The sequence below is a fragment of the Zootoca vivipara genome, chromosome 15 (assembly GCF_963506605.1).
Source record: "Zootoca vivipara chromosome 15, rZooViv1.1, whole genome shotgun sequence".
Lineage (NCBI taxonomy): Eukaryota > Metazoa > Chordata > Lepidosauria > Squamata > Lacertidae > Zootoca > Zootoca vivipara.
The window spans coordinates 13,513,904-13,539,014 of NC_083290.1; the positions used below are offsets into that span (position 1 = coordinate 13,513,904).

Sequence of the window (25,111 nt, forward strand, 5' to 3'; positions counted from 1 at the left end):
AACTAGGAGAGCTTTTACAGCCCTTTACTTAATCTTTTCTAAGAGCAATGATATTCATTTGTTGAATTGTCCCATAGGTTAGCTAACCTTTAGTTTAAACCAGTGTTTCCCAACCTTGTGCCTCCAGCTGTTATCGGACTTCAATTCCCATCATTCCTGACCACTGGTTTTGCTAGCTAGGGATGATGGGAGTTGTAGTCCCAAAACATCTGGAGGCACAAGGTTGGGAAACACTGGTTTAAACAACTATAGTCTTATCTTGGGGAAGTTTATCCCTGACTGCTGTGTAATTTTCAATTCTTTTCAGAGCTTACAGCTCCTGTTGAGTTTTGATTATAAGGAAACCTCAGCCCCTTAACATTTTCCTTCTGAGGAAACAGATAGAGATTTTCCAGTGAAATGAGTCACTTAGCCAGCACCTCGTCAAGGTTTACTTTATTTAAAGGTTATTTTGAGATATTCATGTCTTTTCTATATCCTAGTTCCTTTTGGGAAATTTAAACCTATTATGTTTCTTTGAGTAATCATTAGTTGAGTTTTAATATTATTCACCTTGTCAATATCTCGTTTCAGGGATTTATCACGGCATAGTTTTGTTTTTGTGCAGATTATACATTTCCGTGGTTGTCTTTTTTGCCATGTTCGCTACAATTGTAGCATTATTATTGCTTATTTTTATCAATTGGCTTGGATTTTCACTGTGGTTAGCATTCATTGCCTTGTGTAATCTGTGTCTGGGTCTTCCCCATCTGACTAAAATATTAAAATGCCAACAGAGATCAATCACCTCGACCGCAAAGGGGGTGGGGGAGGGAAACACACACAAAACAAAGCCAGAATGTGAAGAATAATTTTTCTTTCTGTTTCTTAAAACAACTTTCCTGAAATCACACACAGTTATCTATAAAGGGTTTTCCCCCCTCTCCAAAAAACCTCCATATTAAAATTTCTTGAATACATTTATATATTAAATACAGTAACAACATTTCATGCAAGAATTTTTTTCCCTGTACAGCAAAACCAACTCAGTAGTATATTCAAGTCTGTACACTCCCAGAGACCTGATGATGCTCCCAATTATTTAATTAACATCTTATTTTATACAATGCTGGTGATAAAGAAGAAAGGGGTTGCCGGATATTCAATCAGCATATTGGAGAATTGTCATTTTAAAAAATAAAACAAAAGCTGCTTAAGCAGGTCCAATATGTGTGACTGATCTCTCTTTGCCTGTCTCTCTTAAAACAAAAACCAAAAAACGGTATAAATCCACAGATGAACTTTTCGGGGGTACCTGTCAGATTTTAGCCTGCTATAACTACACTGAGAATATTTCAACCTAGGCAGGGCTGGCCTAAGACATTTTTGCTGCGGGGCACCATGCATTTAAAGCATTATGATACCACTTTAAACAGTCATGGATTCCTCTTCCAGAACGACAGTTCCCACAGTGGACTAACTAAATCAATCCCTCTTCTCTGGGAACTGTAGCTCTGTGAGGGAAATAGGCGCCTCCTAGCAACTTTCAGCACCCTCAAAGAACCACAGCTCCCAGAATTCTTTGGGGCAGAAGCCATGACAGTTCAAGGCGGGATCACGGTACTTTAAATGTATGGCCAAGATGGCCTCCTTTCCATTTCATGTCCAGAAACCAGCTAGATCGGCAGCTGAATCTTCCTTTAAACACAAGCAACAGGATAGCATTGTGCCCTGGGCCTTAATATAGGGGCTCGGTGGCAGACACAGCTCTGCTCCCCAAGAGAATGGAATGGTCAGGGGGCTCTGGGGGAACATCTGTAGGGGGCTGTCACTGCCCCCTACCCTCCACATCTGGAGCCTGAGGTGATTCCCTGACTTTGCCAAAAATTAGGGCTGCCCCCTCACTCACATCCTTCGACAAAAATGCTAAAGGGTGCAGCGTTACCTCCAAGACAACAAAGGTAAATACTACAAAATCAGGCTGGAGTCTGGTTTAGGCTTTCCCTGAGAATTCCAGTAGTTGTTTCTTTTATTATTATTTAAAGGGGTCGCTACAAACTTCATAGAATTATAGAATTGTCTAGTCTCAGCTAAGATATGAGATTGGAGTCAGCCTTCCAAACTTGCCCTCCAGTACAGCAATGGGTCCAGGATGATGGGAAGAGAATTCCAAAATATCCGGAAGGGCACTGGAGCAGGGAGAATGATGCAAAGAGGCTGGATTGGGGCTTTAGAAAAGATTCTCCACTTTTAGTTTTCAGTAGAAATTGGCCATTGGTACAGCAGAGATCCTTCCCCACCAGTTTAGAATATACAAATTCGTATCCTGTTTCCTGGCCTTTGTTTACCCACTTGCTGCTTCCTCTGCCTTCTAGGATTCACCCCAGGGAAAGTCCAGCCAAGCAGGAATCACGCCACGAGAAGGTTGCTGCTGCAGTACTGTGCAGCCTATCATGCTTTGCTATCTCAGGAGCAGACGGTCTAGTACAGTTGCTGTTGGTCGGCTACAACCCCCCATCATCGCTGACCATTGGCTGGGGCTGATGGTAGTTGTAATCCCACAACTGCTGAAGGGCATCCCATTGGCTAGCCTGGTCTACCTGATGACATCAGTAAGGGTAAGTGAGAGAATGAGGGCAAGGTAAGCTGGTAAGTGAACAGCTTTGCAAGAAAAGGCATCAAAAAGTTTATTTTTGGGGGGGAGCAGTTTCAAACTCACAAAAGAAAAACAAACCTTTGCATCATTTTTCTCTAAATATTCATAGCCTAAAAACTACAGTTCTGAGATATCTTTGGGTTGGGAAAGATGACAGATAAGTAGGTTTAAACAATGTTTTAAATTTAGCAATGGATTTGCATGTTATATTAAGCCTGGCTTAGCACCAACATGTGGAATCCTAGAGAATGGGACCCTTTGGCCGCTGTCCCATGCTAAATCAAACCATAATTTGGCTTAGCATGCTCTCTGAACCTGGACTCCTGGTTTAGCTCTCTACAGGCTAAACGTGAGCAGTACCCAAGGACTGTCCTAGGAGTTATGGCTTGTTCTTTGTCCAGGAGAGTTAAACGACAAGCTCAGGTTTGGACAACAAGCTAAACGAAACCATGGCTTAATTCAAACCAGCAGCAGAACAAACCAGCAGCAACTGCAATCTCCTCTTCGGGAGCCAGGGCATTCACCGTAAACCATGGTTTGCCTTAGCACAACACATGGACCAGGTATCTATAAATAAAGCAAACAAATGCATAGCCCAAGTTGAGACACAGAGGGGATGAAACTCAATTAGCAAAGCAATAACTATAGGAACGTGACACACACAATGGGTTGCCACCTTCTTTCCTGGCACTGCTGCTGTGCATTTAACAATATGTGCCTGTGACTTAATTTGTCTGTGCATGACAATCAAGAACATCAAACAGATCCAGCGTTTGTTAGCCTGGAGATATAAGGAAGTTTTTCCCCAGCTTGCTCAGCCCTCATTCACCTTCAGGGGTTCCCCTCAGATTTGGTTAATGCATTCTCAGTTCTGCAGTTGCTTATTCCAAATGGTCCACGGAATTTCTTCTTGGCTTAATGTGACCAGTTTGAAAGGTAAGACACATGGGTTCTGATATGTGTCTCAAGGGTCATGGAAACCCTTAACAAGAAAAAAAGGTGGCAGGATAATGTGGCAGGATAATGCACCAGAATCCACCCCACCCTAAAAAGATTTTGTAGCAAATTAAATTGTGCAAGAATTAGTCACGGCAAACACTCCAACTTTTGCGGCGCTAGGATGAACCTAAAAGTGCCACAGTAACATCCCTGAGATGAAGGTGCAACACCCACATTTTTAAATGTTATGTTAGTATGGTGGCAACAGTGCCCCGTTGATAGCATTCACTGCCCTAGTGCAAAGCAGACCTACCCAACCAAACGTGGTTGAAAACAGCTTAAACTGGAATTGCATCTCTCACATAAAAACAGCAAATGAAAACACAGCATAAACACAGAATCCTCAACCTTAGGAATTGTAGTTTTGTGGTGTACAGACACCATTCAGCATTCAGCCCCCCACAGGACTCCCAATAATTCCCAGGGTTGTTAGACTGAAAGGCAGGATAAATGAATGGGACTGAAATTAACTCAGACCTTTGGGGTTGCAATTACACCCCCAGGGCACTTTTCGCTGCAGAATTTACACAAAGATCTACAGCATAGTTATGCCCTTCCAGGTGTTTAGGACTTCAAGTCCCATCTGCCCGAGTTAGCGCAGCTCTGCTGGTTGATGGGGGTTGTGATCCCAAACATCTGGATCACAACCAGGTTGTGCAAGGCTGACCTAAGACAATGTTCAGTAGTAAATAATGCCCACATATTTCAGCCACTTACCATTGACCGTTTTCTTTCTGCGTTCCAAAGAAGCATCTGGGAGAAGATTAAATATCCCAAGTTTTGCCATTGCCCCAAATTATCTACAACTCTGGCTCAATTTATGTGCCCAGACAGTTTTCTTTTGGAGAGTCCAGGGGAAATTTATCCCAAGAAAATGATTTATTTTTGCTACTGGGATTATTTCCTTTTTTTAGTCCCAGACAATGTTAGTAACAAAAATGTCCCACAGCATTTTTCAACAAAAACTGATCAAAGGAAACAGATTCCTTAAGAACTTAAAACATCATTATTTACTCAAGCTTTCCCAGTTCTTGGGCTGATCTGACTTCTGATGGCTTTAAAACAGATTGTGTTAAGCCAATTTTGTTATCTTCATTGCCTAGGTATGATTCCCCCCATTTGATTCACAGCATGCAAATTTATAAAATAAATACATAAAAGAATCTTCTTCTGATAGCGCATTGTTGATTGGATTTAGGGGTATTTGACTACCTTGAGATACATTGGAATGCAACTTGGGGTAGGGGAAAAAAATCTCCAAAGCAATTTGTGTGATTTTCCCCTTATGGGTTTCAGGTGAGAGTTAAATTAAGTCAGAGCATCAAGGGTAACACTTAATGCTACCTTTTCCTGAGCAGGGGTGGCGTCTGTCAAGAACTCTCCCTGAAACTACCACAAGCTCACTTCCTTTCCGAGACAGAAAAATACAGGTTTTTAGGGCACTGAAGATTTGGAGGGTGGGGAAGAAGAGAAAATTATAGGGGGGAAAAGATTACATTTTGAAGAAGCAGACCTTTAAGGATCTGGGCTCTCCTGCCTTCATGACATTGCAAACTTCTACCCCCTAAGCCATAATTTAGCTGTCCAGTCTTTCCACCACTATGTACAAGGGTGGAAGGGGAAGCTACGTAACAAGAGTAAAAACAAAACTAAAAATAAAACCAGGTTGTTTGTTATTTTCCTTTTCTTTAACGATTCACCCGCATTAAGTCCGACACTTTTTTCAAAAGCATGCATATTCCTCGTTGGCTTCTGGTGATGTTCAGGCATGCAGATTCTTCAGTCCCAGTTAGGAGCTGAGGGTTCAATTGCGGAGAAATTGAGTTCCTTTTGGTGTCATTTCATTTCTTAGCATCTCTTCCTGGTGGTGGTGATGAGAATGAGTGGAAATGAGAGACAGGAAATGATTATCGGTTTTCCTTTTTTTAAAAAAAAGATAAAATATTTTCCCCTACCTTTACCATAATGCTATAACTCAGGATGGAGGGAACCCCACGAAACTGATGGGCAGTTGAAGGAGGGTCCCCCCCCCAAAAGAAATAAAAGTCATTCATGCAACAGATTGCTGCTTTGTGCAACTAACTGCCTCATGAGATTTATTTATAAAAAAATTTATATACTGCTATTCATTAAAAACAACAGAGCTGTTTACAACAATAATATGTAAAATCATACCATAAAATTTGAAAAAGTCAGTTAAAAATCAGAAATCAGCTAGTTATTGTGGAAAGATGTATTCTTAATCGGCTGCATAATAGAAAAACTTTCAGCAGGAGTTTAAAAGTTGGCAAAGAAGGTGCCTGCTGAATCTAGTGGCAGAGTGTTCCACAGGACCGAGCCAATGACACTAAAGGCTCAGTTTCTTGTTGTTGTCAAGTAAGCCGTGCCAACCTGAGGAACGACCAATGAACCTCCTGCAGATGAATTCAGGAATCGACCTGGGATACAAAGGTTCAGGCAGTGCCTGAACTACCCTTGGCCTAAGTCGTTCAGGGCTTTGCAAGGTTCTTTAACTTGGCCGGATAATAGATGGAAAACAGCCAGTGCAGAGGCTTTAACAATGATGTCACAGGTTGTCAGCCAGACGCCCTATCAGCAGTCTGGCTGTCACGTTCTGGACCAGTTGACCTTCTGAACCACATTCCTGGCAAGGACCACAACCTCAAATAGCTGGGAAAGGGCCATTAGACAAAAACTGCAGTACAGGATAAAGGTAAAGGTAAAGGGACCCCTGACCATTAGGTCCAGTCGTGACCGACTCTGGGGTTGCACGCTCATCTCGCATTATTGGCCGAGGGAGCCGGCGTATAGCTTCCAGGTCATGTGGCCAGCATGACAAAGCCACTTCTGGCGAACCAGAGCAGCACATGGAAACGCCGTTTACCTTCCTGCTGTAGCGGTTCCTATTTATCTACTTGCATTTTGACGTGCTTTCGAACTGCTAGGTTGGCAGGAGCTGGGACCAAGCAACGGGAGCTCACCCCGTCACAGGGATTCGAACCGCCGACCTTCTGATCAGCAAGCCCTAGGCTCAGTGGTTTAACCACAGCGCCACCTAGGTCCATCAATGGCCCATGACCGATGAATGGAACCTCAGGGGCAGTGTTACTTGCTGCAATAGCAGGAGATAGCTGTTGACTTCGTGCTCTTTAGCTGTGTCCCATTCTAGGTTCTGCAGCACTTGCTGAAACAAGATCTACACTTGCTGAATCGTGTTGAGCGTTGGTCCTGGCCTTCCCCTTCCTAGTAGCCCATATTGAGACATGTGGGTCTCCAAATGGCATGGGGCTTGCTCTGCGTTTTTTTTTGGGGGGGTCTCTCTAAGTGGCAAGTGGAGCATAGAATTATAGTGCTGGAAGGGACCTCAAGGGTCATCTAATCCAACCCCTTGCAATGCAGGAACCACAGCTACAGAATCCCTGACAGATGGCCAACGCAATCTTAGTTTAAAAGCCCCCAAAGCACGAAAGCCGCCTTCCGGACAGAAAGTCAGGTAGCAGACAGAATTTCTCTTTGCTTAAAAAGCAAAACAATGCCAGAAACCCTCCTGGAGGGGGGGGATGGGTTTGGTCTTCTCGTAAAGCATTCTCTCCCCCCCCCCTCTCCTTTACACATGTCAATTTGGCTCCAAGGTAACAACAGCAAAAGATTACCCTACAAGGCCATATTATGACAGGGGGAATGACAGGCTCTCAGCATCCAAGGCAGACACAAAGACTCTGTTCTATGCCACCGGTAATGAGTCACTATGGAGATCCTGCTGTGCTCCAAAGGGGCCTTTTATGGCCTCCAAGAGAGCAGGTTACATTGGCAGGCAAAAAGAGAGAAAAAACGCCACAATCGATTTAAGAGGATTTGTAAATTCCTGCAATGCAATAGCAGGAGTGGGAAGCAGAGAGAGAGCTGGTACCCAACCTGCTCTGAATGGGGTTGCATTCTCCCCTAAGGATCAGATTTACACTTTGTGTGCTGTCTCTGTGTGGGGATAGAGCCAGCTCTGTCCCTGGAAGGCCATGCGATTATCTGTGGCACTCACAGACCTTCTAGCAGCCAACTACGACCCCACCTGGATAGGAGCAGCTTAGTCACGGCTATGAATGCTCCAGCAACCTTCCATTTAGACTTAATTGCATTTTTTAAAAATTTAATTCATATAATTTAGATGCTGCTTGATTGCAAGGGAAAAAAAACCCCAGACTGGATTTCAAAAAGATTATAAAGCAGTACAGTAACATAAAACAGTTAAGAACAGCTATTTATAAAATAAATAAAACCAACAATAAGATAAAAACAGATTAAAGCACATGGCAACAGTCTGCATATGTGGACAGGCTTGCCAAAAAAGAAATGCTTTCTTTTTGCAGGTACCCAAAAGAGTAGTGTGAAAGTACCTGCCTGAGGCCCCTAGGCAGGGAGTTCCAAAGTCACTCAAAACGACTTCTAAAGAACGACATGTTTCTCATGTAAACTGTCCATTCCTACAGAAGTGAACCTCACTGAGCTCAGCAGGACTTACTCCCAAGGATCATAGCTGTCAAGTTTTCCCTTTTCTCGCGAGGAAGCCTATTCAGCATAAGGGAATTTCCCTTTTAAAAAAAGGGAGAACTTGACAGCTATGACAAGGATGAGTCCTGTTTCAGAAACTTGTTAAGAGTTCTACAAGTGTCAGCAATCATATAGGTCAGGATTTCCCCAAACTTGGGTCTCCAGCTGTTTCCAGACTACAATTCCCATCATCCCTGAACACTGGTCTTGCTAGCTAGGGATGATGGGAGCTGTAGTCCAAATTTGGAGACCCAAATTTGGGAAACCCTGATATAGGCAGAGGTGATCCAGCGGACAAGGTGGACTTGGACCTTCAAAAAACATTTCAACAAGGTACCTCACCCAAGACTCCTGAATACCAGTTGCTGGAAACCAAAGGGGTGCGGGGAGAGTGTTCTTGTACTCGTGTCCCGCTTGCCGGTTTCCCACTGGTGCATCTGGTTGGCCACTGTGAGAACAAGATGCTGGACCAGATAAGCCACTGGCCTGACCTTGCAGAGCTCCCCTTATGCTCTTAACCAGGCATCCCCAAACATCGGCCCTCCAGATGTTTTGGACTACAATTCCCATCATCCCTGACCACTGGTCCTGTTAGCTATGGATCATGGGAGTTGTAGGCCAAAACATCTGGAGGGCCGCAGTTTGGGGATGCCTGCTGTTATCTGTGCTGATACATTGGGCTCCCAGTACGTTTCCAAGCACAATTCAAAGTGCTGGTGCTGACCTTTAAAGCCCTAAACGGCCTCAGCCCAGTATACCTGAAGCAGCATCTCCAGCTCCGAGGGCCTTCTGGCGGTTCCCTCACTGTGAGAAGCGAGGTTACAGGGAACCAGCCAGAGGGCCTTCTCAGTGGTGGCTCCCGCCCTGTGGAACGCCCTCCCATCAGATGTCAAGGATATAAACAACTACCTGACTTTTAGAAGACACCTGAAGGCAGCCCTGTTTAGGTAAGTTTTTAATGTTCGATGCTTTATCGTGTTTTTAATATTCTGTTGGGAGCCGCCCAGAGTGGCTGGGGAAACCCAGCCAGATGGGCGGGGTATAAATAATAAGCAGCTGTTGGTCTATTATTATTATTATTATTGATACTATTACATAAGAGACTGCGTTTTACAAGGAGAGGACTGCCAACCTCGCCACAGGACACACTCACCATCTAAATGATTGCGGGAAAGGTACTTGAGTCCTTCATCCAGCAGGATAACCGGTAAGGAGATTTTCAGCACCGTTACCCATTGGGGCCAGCTAAGTGGTGTCACCTGGAAGATCAGCTGGGAAGCAAGGAGAAGATACGTATCACACCTGTCCTTCTGTTCAGAGGCAAGTGCCGATCATTATGTAACCAATATGGCACTGTCCAGGCACAGGAATCAGCAGACTTGGGGTGGTAACCCTGAGGTTTATACCACTGCATAGTTTTGTTTTTTTTTATAGAAAAAGATCCCCAAGCATGGCGACACTTCCAGCAGCTCCAGTGAGGTTGTTGAGTGTCTGCAGAGGGAAACATTATCGGAAAAGGGGAGGAGAAACGGAATGGAGTTTCCTGGAGGAGGGCGTAACTTTGTAACTGGAACCACGAATGAGAGTACGTCACAATGCAGTATTTTTTTTGCTGGATAATGTTTTTGCTTCAAGTGGGGGGACGGACAACAACCTCTAAATGTGAATTTAAACAAACATATACAATATTAGCCCACAATGGAAAAAATGGAGCAGGGAGAAAAACATATGGGGAAAGTTTGCACGCAGGAGGTTGTATGATTGATGGCTGGCCTCTCCACTTCATCAAACAGAAGCTTCATGGGGAAGATCTCTAACTGAGACTCCAGAGAGCAGCTGTTGGTCTAGATTAGGAATGTAGAACCTGAGGTCCTCCAGATGTTTTTGGACTTCCACCAGCCCCCAGTCGGTATGGCCAATGCTCAGGTGTCATAGGAGTCGGAGGCCATCTGGAAGGCCACAGGTTGCACCATACTTGCTTGAGACCAGGGGTTCCCAAACTTTTTCAGGATACTGCCCCCTTGGTTCCATAAACTCATCTCCAGTGTCCCCTATCCTATAAAAAGCATTATTGAGAATAGCGGTTTGCACTAAGGAACCCACTAAGGAAGACAATAACACACACAAAAATAAAAAGAGTAACAACTAATTGCACATTTATTCAAAAGCCAAGGAAAACTAAACTAAATTCTAAACATCAGTTCAATGAAATAGATCCAGTGATGCCAGCTTTTCAAGGTCTGATGCTCATTTGCACCTCCTGCTGGCCTCTTAGAACTGCTCTTTAGAGCTCAATCGGAGCAAACAGCAATTTGGGTTCCCCCCTGCATTGCCATTTGTTCCAATCTATCGCTAGAGAGTGGGTATTCCCTTGGAAGGAGCTGGGCAAGTGGAAAAGTGCTTAGACTCATGCTTTCTAGGCATGGCACAAGTGGACGGTGTGGGTGGGCCCGTAGTGCCACCCCCCAAGTTAATCCCACTGCCTGCTTCCCAGGGTACAGCCCACTTAGGGAACCACTGCTGTACTAGGACCAACTTCCTGCCTCAGTAATAAGGCAACTGGTTATGTCTACCCTGCCAGGTTCAGTCCTGAAAGAGACCACATGTGGACCCAGCCTGCTAGGAAAGTGGGAGAGCGGGTAGCATCTTTCCTTGGGGTCCGAGGCTTCCCCTCTCTCATGGTGTCTGGGTAGCCAGATGCCAAAGAGGATGGGGCGAGGGTTGCCTCCTGCACCTTTAATAGTAGAGCAGGAGGCGGGGATTTCAGGCACAAGCAGGCTGGGTCTCGCCTGCATCTGGCAGGCCCTCCAAAATGCAGGTTCTACCTACTTTTTCTGCACGTGATGCAGAAAAAGCAGAGACATCACCTTGCCTACAAAGGTCCGTATAGTTAAAGCTATGTTTTCCCCAGTAGTGGTGTATGGAAGTGAGAGCTGGACCATAAAGAAGGCTGATCGCCGAAGAATTGATGCTTTTGAATTATGGTGCTGGAGGAGACTCTTGAGAGTCCCATGGACTGCAAGAAGATCAAACCTATCCATTCTGAAGGAAATCAACCCTGAGTGCTCACTGGAAGGACAGATCCTGAAGCTGAGGCTCCAATACTTTGGCCACCTCATGAGAAGACTCCCTGGAAAAGACCCTCATGTTGGGAAAGATGGAGGTCACTAGGAGAAGGGGACGACAGAGGACGAGATGGTTGGACAGTGTTCTCGAAGCCACCAACATGAATCTGACCAAATTGCGGGAGGCAGTGCAAGACAGGAGTGCCTGGCAAGCTCTGGTCCATGGGGTCACGAAGAGTCGGACACAACTAAACGACTAAACAACAACAACAACAACAACAACAACAACAACAACACCTACTTACAGGCAATGGCTTCATGTAGAGGATCAGGAAGTGCAGAGCCATGGATATGACAATGGCCCCCAGGAGCCAGAGGTTCAGCCAAGGAGGCATCCTGAGCAGCGACTGGTTTTCAGACACACTGTGGGAGAGATGGGGTGCATTCAGATGTTGGGTATATTGGGTTAGTTTTCCTGATTATAATGCTAGAGCTTCTGCCCTGATTCCTAATGTTCCTTTCACACTGCAGCACCTGTTGAGTTATGGAACGGTGGTGTTTTTTTTTTAATAAAAAAAATCAATACACCATCTAGTCACACTAAATCTCATTTACGCTGGTGGGTGTGACCAGAAATATCATAGGAAAACTTTGCTATCCCCCCCCCCGTTTTTGCACATGCATCCTTCTTCCCCCATAAAAAGGATAGGAGAGAACGTCTGCCCGTGAAACCCATGACCCAAATTAAAGTCCAACGTGCTATAATACAAACGTATTATAATGATACTTTTGATATTGGTGGTAATGATGAAGACAACGACGGTGGCGGCAATGTACTAGTCAAACCTCGGAACTCGAACGACTCCGTTGCCAAACGTTTCAGTTCTCGAATGCCGAAAACCCGGAAGTGTTCCAGTTTTTGAACGTTCCTTGGAACTCGAACGTCTGCCGAGGTTTCCGCTATGCAAAAACCTAGCTGTCAGCCAATCAGAAGCTGCTCTTTGGAACCCGAACGTTTCGGAAGTTGAACAGTCTTCCGGAATGGATTATGTTCAAGTTCCAAGGTTTGACTGTGTATATTTTGGAAAGTGGTTTTCAGGTTTTGGTCTTTGTTTGGATGCCACTTGGAATCAAGATGGGGGACCAAAACCTTTCAAAATTGCAGGGTTCCCCCCCCTCTTTCTTAGAATTCCTGTGAAACTCTAGGCGTTTTCCACTAGTAGTTACAATATTTTATGCCACAGAGCATGCTCTGCCCAAATGACTTTGTACTTGTATGATTCAGAAGCACATGCAGATGTCAAGGTTCTCTGCACATCTATGCATGATTTACACATGATGCAGAAAATCCCCTTCCTGGATTAAACGGGCCACAGACTGTACCTGTGTTAGCCAGTTCCCATTTGCTGGACCATTTCTTCTTAATTTCATACCCAAACCAGTTTTTAATGGAAGGAGATGCTTGGCCGGCAATGCCATACCTGTTGAGTGCATTTAACATCTCAATGGTCACCAGCACAGAGAGCGCCATGGTGGTCGGGTAACGTGATTCGAAAATGTCACAGTCGACGCCTTCGAAGATGGGGTTGTCCTCTGTGCATCGCATGAAGTTCCTCTGTGGGCAGGGGAATATAAACACAAGTCTGGAGTGAGGGGCTGCCACTGCTCCCCATCTTTCACCGCCACTACCAACGGGTTCCGGAGGAGCCTTTTGCTACTGTTTTGCTAGCAGCAGTCACAAAATAGCTATTCCTGTGGGTTGACAGCAAGAACGACTAGGCTTCCTTGATAGCTATGCTCTGCCTCCGTGGTCTGAGGCAGTAATGCTTCTGAATAACAGAAGCTGCAGGAGGAGAGAGTCCCCTTGCGCTGGGATCCTGCTCGTGCGTCGGCCACTGTGAGAGCAGGATGCTGGATTAGATGGGCCAGATCCAGGCTCTTCTGATATTCTTACGTGTTTTCCCTGCACTGGACTATCAACTTACCAGCTGGTGGAAGGTAACTTGTGGTCCTTCGGGGTCATACAAGAACCACCAGGTAGCTGAACCCACAGTGGCAAAGCCAACATACACTGCAAGGAAAGGAGGAAAAAGTAATTGACCACACAGGCTAAACTCTGTGTGCTATCGTGCTGCCTTCAGAAGGCAGCCAAACTCCTTCGACAGTAGCCATATCCTCCGAGCAGGCTTTACAGGGCAGCCCCACTCTGGGCATCATTTATTTGTTTCAAAGGCTACTTAATCAAAAGGCTCTCCTTGGGCAGCTTCTGTTTACTGGCATTTTTGATGCTGCAACCTAAATACCACAAGCTTTATACTCCACCTCCCGTGGGACATGTCTGGCAAGTGGGCAGGGCCCCTGGCCTGTCAATCACACCACATCACAATGATGTCACTTTGGCACAGCACAGCTGTTAGGGAGGGAAGCCCAGGCAATCAGCTGATTGTTGGCGCTTGGAAAGGACGGGTCTTTGCAGTTGCCGCCAACCAGCTGATGGGAGGTGTCTACAATTTCTCCTTTTGCTCAAGCGGCTTCTTTAGCTGGCCTACATTGTGTAGTGGGGGGAAGGCATAGGGCAGGCATCCCCAAACTGCGGCCCTCCAGATGTTTTGGGCTACAATTCCCATCTTCCCCGACCACTGGTCCTGTTAGCTAGGGATCATGGGAGTTGTAGGCCAAAACATCTGGAGGGCCGCAGTTTGGGGATGCCTGGCATAGGGTGAGCGGGGCTTGTCTTGTCCAAAACATGGGACAAATGGAAGGCCCTGGCAGGCCAAATTAGACCCTCGGTCAGAGATGCCCCAATACTGCTATTCCCACTTATCTGGGAGTAAGTCCCATTGGCCCCAGTGGGATTTACTTCTGAGTAGACCTGTTAACTGCCTTGTTAAGATGCTGAGCATTATAGAACATTGAATCAGCAAACAAAGCCCCGCCTAGAAGGCTTATAATCTAACTGCAACAAAGATGTGATCGGAAGGAAGCAGGGAAGGCGAGATATCTCTCACTCTCAGAGTAGCCAAGTGCCGCACTCCAGCTAAGCAAAACCCACCAGGAACTGACCCAGGCATTTTGCAGTTTTCCTCTTTGGAGTTCGTGATGCAATGACAAAACATTGATACCCATTTTGTTTCAGGCCGTGCTATTTTTAGTTACTTATTATTAAATAAATTTACTCGTCACTTTTTTTGCCATGGCAACTCAAAGTGACTTACAAAAAAAGCTTAACCCCCCCCCAAAAAAAACCATAAATACATTAAAACCGCGTAGGAAAGTGGGAATACATTAACATATCCTATCCACTCTAGAAGGCCACAGGTCATTAGGAGCCAAAGGACTGGTTAAAAAGGAAAGTTTTCGCCTGGCGCCTTAAGACATATAATGACGGCGCCAGGCCTGGGGAGAGCATTCCACAAACAGGAAGCCACCACCGAAAAGACCAATTCTGGTATATTATTTCGTTTTATTCCTTTTCACCCTATTATACACCACATTTCATGTGGCTCTTATTGTATTTCCTTGATGCTCATCATTGGCTGTAACGACGGAGATTTGCTTTAGAATGTGAGATACACCTGAGATAAAATCTCACTAGCCTTTTACTCGCACTAAGGGGTGGCGAGGATGAAGAGGCTGTGATGCTCTACACTTAGTCCCGCCCCTGGATTCTGATGCATTCTGGGTAAACATCTGCAGAGAGTAACCGACTCTATGCACAGTCTCCCCAAGGGAACTTCTAAACTCTGTGCTGTGAACCGGGGGGTGGGGGGCGTTAAAGCAGTCTCTCCAAAATTCTCCTCTTGCCCCTAATCCCTAGTGTTGAACATGGCCTGAACTGGGGGGGGGGAGGTTTCTCACCTCCAATGGCAAGGTAGCGGAAAAAGAGCCACCCGCTGATCAGAGGCTCCCTGGGATTCCGTGGCAGCTTGTCCATGATGTCAAGGTCAGGCGGATTGAAGCCGAGAGCCGTCGCTGGCAGCCCATCGGTCACCAGGTTGACCCAAAGCAGCTGGACTGGGATCAACGCTTCGGGGAGGCCAAGGATGGCTGTCAGGAAGATACTGGGGGAAAGAAACACACAGAAATTCTACCAGGCCTTGATTTCGCTCCCAGTGCTTTTCTTTTTTTATCACACAAGTGATAAACCTCCGGTCTATCAGATTTAAGGGAATCATAGAATTGTAGAGCTGGAAGGGACTCGAAGAGTCATCTAGTTGAACCTCCTGCAATGCAGGAATCTAAACTAAAGCATCCATGACAGATGGCTATCCAGCCTCTGTTTAAAAACATCCAAGGAAGGAGAGTCCACAACCTCATGAAGGTGACCATCCACTGTCAAACAGCTCTTATCATCAGAAAGTTCTTCCTGATGTTTAGACAGAATCTCCTTTCTTGTAACTTGAAGCAATTGGTTTGAGTCCTACCTTCCAGAGCAGGAGAGAACAAGCTTGTTCCCTCCTCCATGTGACAGCCCTTGAGATATTTGAAGATGGCTATCCAATCTCCTCTTTCTCAGGCTAAACATATCCAGCTCCTTCAACCATTCCTCATAAGGCCTGGTTTCAAGAAGCCAAGAACTGGAAACCTCCAGGCTTCCCCATTTGTGATGTGAAATGCAGGGGAAGTAGAGATGCAGCTGGAAAGCAGGATTGAACCCCCCACCTATCAGCTGACGCATGGCGAGTTTACTTCTTTATTATTTCCATTTATAGACCGCACTGCTAGCTAAAATATCTCAAAGTGGTTGGTGCACACAATCAGTATGATAAAACTATGTCAGACAAGTCACATAACGAAATACAAAGACAATATCTACAAACATAACAGGAAATGAATAGAATTGGAGAGCCCTACAAGGCGCTATAAATTCCAAGCCCTACAACAGGCGTGCAATCATTCATCCCATCCATAGCTGTCAACCCCCGGATTTGAAGATAAGGAATCCTATGGGGATGTCAACCTGCGGATATGAAAGTAAGGGAATTTCCCGCAAAAAAAGGGAACGTTGACAGCACTGATTCCATCTTGTCCACCACCCCATTTCACACAACCACCACAAGCATTCACTAATTCCAATACTACTCCTATCAACCACTTACCGGTATATATAGATCACTTGCCCTCGACAATATTACAACCAATGTACAAAGTACCACTGCCAAGCATTTACAAATTAGGCACATCCCTAATATCAGAAGTAGTAATGGACTCGTGCCCCCCTCCTGCTGGACCATCTAATACTCTCCTCCCATCTCGGTCCAGTATACCTGAAGGAGCGTCTCCTCCCCCATCGTTCTGCCCGGACATTGAGGTCCAGTGCCGAGGGCCTTCTGGCGGTTCCCTCGCTACGAGAAGCCAAGTTACAGGGAACCAGGAAGAGGGCCTTCTCGGTAGTGGCACCCACCCTGTGGAATGCCCTCCCACCAGAGGTCAAAGAGAACAACAACTACCAGACCTTTAGAAGGCAGCCCTGTTTAGGGAAGCTTTTAATGTCTGATGGATTTCTGTATTTTAATATTTTGTTGGAAGCCGCCCAGAGTGGCTGGGGGAACCCGGCCAGATGGGCGGGGTATAAATAATAAATTATTGTTATATTATTATTATCTATCACCTGAGAGGCACCCAGTTCTCTATCAGAATCATAGTACCTGTTCTGCTTAGTTCCCTGTGGTGAAAGCTCTGGTGTAGCTCAGCCCTTCAAAAAACAGGACTGAACTCCCTGCCCATCAGCTGATGAACTGGTGTGCAATCCTGCATTCTGCCCACATGTGAAAGTCCGCCCATTTGTGGGGGAGATAAAGACCTGGCTCGCTGGGGGACACCCTGCTTTATTATTATGTAGCTTATGAATTAGGAGTGGAATCCATGCTCAAGCCAAACTTGTCCGCTGGGAAGCACCCAACGGACGAAGCAACAAGGCGCATTTACGCAATCTTTGATGGCTTTGAAGGCACCCTCCCAATATTTTGGACTACAACTTCCATCATCGCCCGTGACCATTGGTCATGCTGGCTGGTGTGGGTTGGCACCCATCTGGAGGGCCCACAGGCATTCCTGGGTCCAGAATGGAGGGAGCAGGCGCTTACCAGACCACTTCTCCGACGTTGGAGGAAATGAGGTAGCGGATGAACTGCTTCATATTGTTATAGATGGCACGGCCCTCCTCCACGGCTGCGACGATGGTGGAGAAGTTGTCATCGGACAAGACCATTTCCGCCGCCGACTTTGCCACCGCTGTGCCGGAGCCCATGGCAATGCCAATTTCGGCTTTCTTCAACGCCGGGGCATCGTTCACTCCGTCGCCGGTCTGGAGCACAAAGAAAAATCCTCATCATTGGAAGGAACATAGAAGAGCCTGTTGGAGCAGGCCAACAGCCCATCTAGGCCAGCATCGTTTTCTCACAGGGGCAAACCAGACATTATAAAATACGTGTTACAAACAAATTAGTTAAAATGCACATTTAGAACCAGCAATTAAAATCCAGTTTGCCCTGACAGCAGCCCATTGGGCAGCACTGTCTGCACCTTAATTTCCAAAGGTTCCTGTCTGAACAAGAAGGTCTTAACCAGGGGTCAGCAAACTTTTTCAGCAGGGGGCCGGTCCACTGTCCTGCAGACCTTGTGGGGGGCCGGACTGTATTTTGAAAAAAAATATGAACGAATTCCTATGCCCCACAAATAACCCAGAGATGCATTTTAAATAAAAGGACACATTCTACTCATGTAAAAACATGCTGATTCCTGGACTGTCCGTGGGCCGGGTTTAGAAGGCGATTGGGCCAGATCTGGCCCCCGGGCGGGCCTTAGTTTGGGGACCCCTGGTCTTAGCCTACTCCAGGCTTCCTCAACCTTGGCCCTCCAGATGTTTTTGGCCTACAACTCCCATGATCCCTAGCTAGCAGGACCAGTGGTCAGGGATGATGGGAACTGTAGTCTCAAAACATCTGGAGGACCGAGGCTGAGGAAGCCTGGCCTACTCTATTGGGAGAGAAGAAGAAGAAGAAGAAGAAGAAGAAGAAGAAGAAGAAGAAGAAGAAGAAGAAGAAGAAGAAGAAGAAGAAGAAGAAGAAGGAGGAGGAGGAGGAGGAGGAGGAGGAGGAGGAGGAGGAGGAGGAGGAGGAGGAGGAGGAGGAGGAGGAGGAGGAGGAGGAGGAGGAGGAGGAGAATTCTGCAGTATGTGAGCAGCCACAGAAAAGGCCCTATCTTGGGTCACCACCAGCTACACCTCTGATACTGATGGGACTGGGAGAAGGTGTTCACCTGAGGATCTTAGCACCTGGGAAGCTTCATATAGGGAGCCATGATCGTTCAGGTGCCTTGGGCCCAATCCCTTCCCACCCAAGCTATTTCCCAAGATTATCTGCAGGTCCAGCAACTGGAAGAGGATTTGGAGCCAGCTAGGTACAAAATCTGATTCGGGAGCGTGCTTGGAGGCTTCAGGTGCAACAAGACAGGCAGGGAGTCCCCATTTCCAAAGCTCACCATAGCTGTGATTTCATTGAACGACTGCAGGTACTCCACTATCTTGGACTTGTGGGCAGGCTCCACGCGGGCAAAGCAGCGAGCAGATCGGCAGGCGTTGCTCTGGTCCTCCGGCGAGAGGTCGTCGAATTCCCTCCCCGTGTAGGCTTTGTCCGCCACCTCTTCACTCTCCGAGAAGATCCCAATCCTCCGGCAGATGGCCACGGCCGTCCCTTTGTTGTCGCCAGTGATCATGATGACCCGGATGCCGGCTTTCTTGCACATCTCGATGGACAGCATCACTTCCTTCCGAGGAGGGTCCAGCATCCCCACACAACCCACAAAGGTCAGGTTGTTCTGCAGGCCGGACGAGAAGGGAGGGATCAGTCCCCTGAAGAGTGGTACCCACCAGACTTTCTATAGAGGGGAGCTCTTTTTAAGAAAGGCCCGAGGGTGCCTAGTGGTTATAGTCAGGAATGGCTGAGGGACAGAACTGGGTTTTTCCCAACGCCTCCCCCGAGGAGCCACTCAGGGTTCAAAGAATTATCAAACTGTGTTGGCTATGAGGCCGAAGGCAGATGTTGTCCCAAACAACCAGCGAACACGAAGCTGAAGAAGGTGGATATCAACAATGATAGCTTTAAAAAGGTAAAGGGACCCCTGACCATTAGGTCCAGTCGTGACCGACTCTGGGGTTGCGCGCTCATCTCACATTATTGGCCGAGGGAGCCAGCGTATAGCTTCCAGGTCATGTGGCCAGCCTGACAAAGCCGCTTCTGGCAAACCAGAGCAGCACATGGAAACGCCGTTTACCTTCCTATTTATCTACTTGCATTTTGATGTGCTTTCGAACTGCTAGGTTGGCAGGAGCTGGGACCGAGCAACGGGAGCTCACCCCGTCACAGGGATTCGAACCGCCGACCTTCTGATCAGCAAGCCCTAGGCTCAGTGGTTTAGCCCACAGCGCCACCTGGGTCCCCATAATGATAGCTTAGGGAGCCTTAAAGTCTTTGTTTATGAACTGCACTCAGCCCTTAACCCTGCACCTCATGCTCTGCTCCAACCACCTCACTCCATCCTAAGCCAGGCTGCTCTTTGGTCTCCTCCTTGACTCTGCCTTACCTCGTAGTTGATGAACTGGCTGGAATCGTCCAGACGCATTTCCTCCTTCCGGGGAGGGTGGTCTCTCGTGGCCAATGCGAGGCAGCGCAGAGTGTCAATGCCGGTGCCCCACTCCCGGATCTTGGAGAGTATCTTCTCCTTGGCGGAGAGAGTCAGGGCAACTCGGTTGCCACCGACGCGGACGTAGTTGCAGCGCTCGATAACGCTCTCTGGGGCACCCTGTCAGAAAGGTTTGGAAGTCACAGGACAGGCCCATTAAGAGAGGCAGAAGGCAAGCAAACGGGTAAGAGATCGGAGGACAACCAGCCCAAGAGCTGGAGGGTTCCCTAGCACTGGGCTGCGTTCCTCAGGTGGGATCCATTAGCACCCAGAGGATGGAGAGCCGACTGAAGGGCCAGGGCTAAAATTCAATGTGAATTATTTAATGGGGATGGATGTGCCGCCTGCCCTCTTCAAATTCACAGACACAGCGTGGACCACCTGAATGATGCTCGCAGGTTCCTGGTGGTACATGGACTATGGTTTGGGCACCTCCTACTTTATTGCATTTTTGCTGCTATTTTAAAGGTTTTCATTGTACATTTGTAAAGTGGCCGTTTTTAGTTGTAATAGCTTAGCGATTTTTTTCTGTATTAAGTGAGAGGACAATGGTCTTAAAACTAAGCCCTTAAAACAAGCAATTTCTGTTCACTTTTTGCAAACAAAAAAACACACTTCAAAAATCCAGAAGTGGTGAATCATCTGCTGGAGGGTTGTATGCCGAACCACCGGTAAGTTTAGGAATGTTGGGCTGGATTGGTCTGATGAAAAGAGCAGCAAATTCAGACCCCCATCCCTACCCAGCAGGACAGGTTATTTATTTTTTAAAAAATCAGTCTTAGTGTGAATATGTCCATTTGTGAGCTGAACTCACAAATGAACACTGGGCATTGGATCCACAGTACCTCTGCATGAAAATAAAGACTTAAAAGTAAAACAAGTGTGTGCTATTTAGGGAATTACTTTTCTGCCTTTTGGAGAAGAGAAACGTTTTTCTCCCCTTTCATAACATTGGGATTCGTGGACATCCAATAAAGGTGAAGGTTGGAAGGACAGAGAAAAGAAAGTCGTTCTTCACAAAGAGCACAGTGAAATGGTGGAACTCCCTCCCACAGGAGGCAGGGATGGCCACCAACCTAGATGTCTTTAATAATAATAAATTTTATTATTTATACCCTGCCCATCTGGCTGGGTTTACCCAGCCACTCTGGGTGACTCCCAACAGTATATTAAACAGAATAAAACATCAAACATTAAAAACTTCCCCAAACAGTGCTGCCTTCAGATGTCTTCTAAAAGTTGGATAGTTGTTTATATCCTTGACATCTGACGGGAGGGCATTCCACAGCGGGCGCCACCACTGAGAAGGCCCTCTGCCTGGTTCCCTGTAACCTCACTTCTCACAGTGAGGAAACTGCCAGAAGGCCCTCAGAGCTGGACCTCAGTGTCTGGGTTGACAATGGGGATGGAGACACTCCTTTAGGTATACTGAGCCAAGGCCGTTTAAGGCTTTAAATGTCAGCACCAGCACTTTGAATTGTGCTCAGAAACATACTGGGAGCCAATGTAGATCTTTCAGGACCGGTGTTATACAGTCTCAGCAGCTGCTCCCAGTCACCAGTCTAGCTGCCGCATTCTGGATCAGTTGCAGTTTCTGAGTCACCTTCAAAGGTAGCCCCACATAGAGCGCATTGCAGTAGTCGAAGCGGGAAATAACTAGAGTATGCACCACTCTGGTGAGACAGTCTGTGGGCAGGTAGGGTCTCACTCAGCCTGTGTACTAGATGGAGCTGGTAAACAGCTGCCCTGGACACAGAATTGACCTGCGCCTCCTAACAGAGGATTAGGCATAATCATGGAGGAGTTGGCCATCAATGGATATTAGCCATGATGGCTATGCTCTGCCTCCAAAGCTGGAGGCAGCAATGCTTCTGAAGAGCATTTGCTGGGAGCCATAGGAGGGTAGAAGGCTCTTGCACTCGGGTCCTGCTTGTGGGTTTCCCACTGGGGCATCTGGGTGGCCACAGTGAGAGCAGGATCCTGGACTAGGTGGGGCACTGTCCTAATCCAGCAGGGCTCTTATAACGTTTTGACCTCCAGTGCAGTCCCCCTTGCATCCCAGAGATGGGTGAGGAACCTGTTGGCCTTCCTTTAGACTCCAACTCCCATCATCCCTGGGCAATGGACCATGCTGGCTGGGACTGATGGGAGCTAGAGTGCAGCTAGCTCTGGAGGTGCAACTGGTCTCCCTATAGCAGGGATGCTGGCTTTTGAATTGTCTGTTTCCCTCCCTATATCCTCTTGCATATGAGAAGCCCTGCTAAGGGAGCGATTGTAGAGGTAGCCCAGTGCTAGTTTAGCTCCCTGGGAACTCAGCCGATGCCAAGCATTTCCTCTAGGTGGCGCTGCTTTGCCAGTCTTCAAATGCCGCGTGTTTTGCAGAAGGGGGAAGCTTGGACAATGGAGCAGAGTTATGTGGAATACCGGGAACCCTGATTAGGTCACTACGGAAACCCAGGCGGAAAGGGGAATCAGGGACATAGACAGAACAACCCTTGTGCTGCGGCGACAGAAAAGGCTTCTTCACAGTGTGCACAACCTACGGGTCAGCTCAACTGCTCTCTGGGGGCAGAATAGCACCATCATGTTAATGCCACTGCTGAAGGAAAGGTGGGATACAGTCGTGCCTCGGGTTGCGAACACCTCGGGTTGCGAACAACTCGGGTTACGAACTGCGCAAACCCGGAAGTATTTTCGTCGCGCGCATTTGCGCATGCGCAAAAAGGCATTTTCGGGTTACGAACTTTTCAGGTTACGAACTGCGACCCGGAACGGATCGCGTTCATAACCCGAGGTACCACTGTATATATGTACAGTGGTACCTCTACTTACGAATTTAATGTGTTCTGAACGCACATTCGTAAGTCGAAAAAAATTGTAAGTCGAATCCCATAGGAATGCATTGGGAGAAAAAATTCGTAAGTAGAAAAAATCCTATCTAAACCGCATCCAAGATGGCGGACGGAGCTCCATTCGTAAGTAGAAACATTCGTAAGTAGAGTTATTCGTAAGTAGAGGTACCACTGTAATGAGTAAATAAGTGAACGCCACTTCCCTGGGATTCCATGTTCACTAAAACCTTATCCAAGCATTGCCAGGATTCAGCCTTGCCCAGATCTAAAACCTTGGAGGAAAAGCAGCGGAGAACAGGAGCCCCCCAGGAGCAGGCATGGTCAACAGTGAGGGACAATGGGGAGTTTGAGTCCGCCAATTGTGGCCGGAGTACTGCAAATTGTTTTAGTTTGTCATTACATTATGTATTATTATTATTATTTTGAATTTTTACATTGTAAATGCAGGGAGAATAAACGCCACGGTGCATCGGTAATAGTGAAACTGGGCGCCTTCTTCTGCCCCAGCTGCAACAAAACATGTCTCTCTCCCGTATCAGTCTATAGCTACAGCAGGCACTGTAACTCACCCCCCACTGGCGCATTCTTCCACTGCGGTATAGAAATTTAATTTAAAAAATAATAATTTGGTCTTGATGGGGCTACTATTGTGGTTGGTGTGTGGAGGTAACTAGGTGGCTTATGGGAACAAACACCCTCCAGACTAGGTTACCTTGCTTGCGGGATTTGACCTGGTATTGGTGTGCAAAGCCCTATGCAGCTTGAGACCAGGATACCTAAAAGATTGTCCTCTACACAACCAACCAATCGCTGTGTACTGCTGGAGAGGGCATCCTACCAGAAGGTGTGGTCTGCACGACGTCAGAGCTCAGTGGCATTTAGCATGGCGGCACCTACCCTCTGGAACTCCCTCCCGACGCTCAACAGACGCCCACACTGCAACATTCTGTTGCCGCTCCCCTTTTGTTGCCAGCTGGTGAAAGATCAGCCACAGCATTCTGTGGCCGCCAAGTGGAGCGGGACTCTCTGCCCACGAGTCGGTACCTTGACGAAGAGCTTGCTCCCAGAAGAGTTGTGGTTGGTCGGCACTGGCGTGCAGTAAACCGACATGGACTTGCGGTCACGGGAAAATTCAAGGGTGCACTCCTTCTTCATCAGCTGCTTGATCACCTGAAGAGGGAGGAGGTAAGAAAGTCCTCGAAACTTCAGTGAGGTGAATTTCCTTAAACAGGACATCCCACCTCAAAAAGGGTATTGTAGTGTTGGAGAAGGTTCAGAAAAGAGCAGAGAAGCTCAACACCAAGATTTCTAGGAAATTCCTAGTATTGGGGTCCTACTGTTGTGTGTGTTTTTGTGGGGGTCAGTCTGGATGATGCCCGTGGACCCCTTACTAAAGACATCTGCTGTGGAGGCACATTATCCTCAATCCAATTAAATATTACCAGCATTGGAGAAAGCCTCAGATTTACTCTGGTTGACCCTTGGTGCGTTCAGTTTAATTGAATAAACGTAATGCCATTTCCTCACAAACCTCATCTTTCTAGTCTTCAGATTCCCAGCTGCCTATAGATGAACCCAGCATTCAGAGGAAAATCTGGACGGTTGCCAGGAGTCAGATCTACATCCAGTATCCCACGGGCATCTGGTTGGCCCCTGTGAGGAAGGGATGCTGGACCAGATGGGCCACTGGCCTCTAATCCAGAAGAGCTCCTCTTATATTCTCATGAGTTCCAGCACCAAGGGTGTTCCTGCAAGCAGGAAGGCAAACACTTGAGAGGCGCTCCATTTGCTTTCTCAGGAAGGGGATGGATGACTCAATAGAACTTGCATTTGCTTTGGGCTTTCAATCAGGCAGGTGTGCAGTGCATCTCAGGCGATGTTTTGCACAGGGATTAAAGGGATCACGCAGCCCACAACTCAATGGAACAATTTAACAAACGAAGAGATCCATTTCGGCGCCAAGGCCCCTGCAAAGAGCCGAAAGGTGTTCTCTGGTGCTATTATGTTACCCTCCATAATTCCCTCCCCTCTCAACCAGCTTTTCTAGCCTCCAAAAGTCTTGAGCAGCTCCTAAATGGCATGTCTGATAGAAAGACAGTGTGGGCAAGCGAGTAAGAGACAGAGAATGAGCGAGTGTGTTTGACAGAGGGAGAGAAAGAGAGATTGGGGGGGGGATGAGGGAGAGAAAGGCCAGAACTCTCCAAGTGTCCCTATTTTCCAGGGACAGCCCCAGATTTACAGGAGCTGTCCTGGTTTCTGGCTTGATCCCCGGAATGTCCCGCTTTTCCTTAGGAAATCCCTATTTTAATCACAGAAATGTTTGGAGGGTATGA

At 47.0% G+C, this 25,111-nt stretch overlaps 1 protein-coding gene across 1 annotated transcript in view; it reads right to left on the reverse strand.

Annotated features, from left to right (window-relative positions):
• Positions 1–836: 836 nt before the first annotated feature.
• The window catches only part of ATP2A3 (ATPase sarcoplasmic/endoplasmic reticulum Ca2+ transporting 3), a 97,086-nt gene continuing 72,811 nt past the window's right edge, over positions 837–25,111 (reverse strand). The window contains exons 12-21 of the mRNA XM_035139148.2: positions 23,823–23,948; positions 19,828–20,046; positions 18,727–19,062; positions 17,331–17,551; positions 15,103–15,305; positions 13,230–13,315; positions 12,726–12,859; positions 11,550–11,667; positions 9,333–9,450; positions 837–5,495 (exon numbers count right to left, since the gene is read on the reverse strand). Of these exons, the coding sequence (XP_034995039.2) occupies positions 5,476–5,495; positions 9,333–9,450; positions 11,550–11,667; positions 12,726–12,859; positions 13,230–13,315; positions 15,103–15,305; positions 17,331–17,551; positions 18,727–19,062; positions 19,828–20,046; positions 23,823–23,948 (1,581 nt within the window). The 3' untranslated portion in view covers positions 837–5,475. The remainder of the gene's footprint in view (positions 5,496–9,332; positions 9,451–11,549; positions 11,668–12,725; positions 12,860–13,229; positions 13,316–15,102; positions 15,306–17,330; positions 17,552–18,726; positions 19,063–19,827; positions 20,047–23,822; positions 23,949–25,111) is intronic.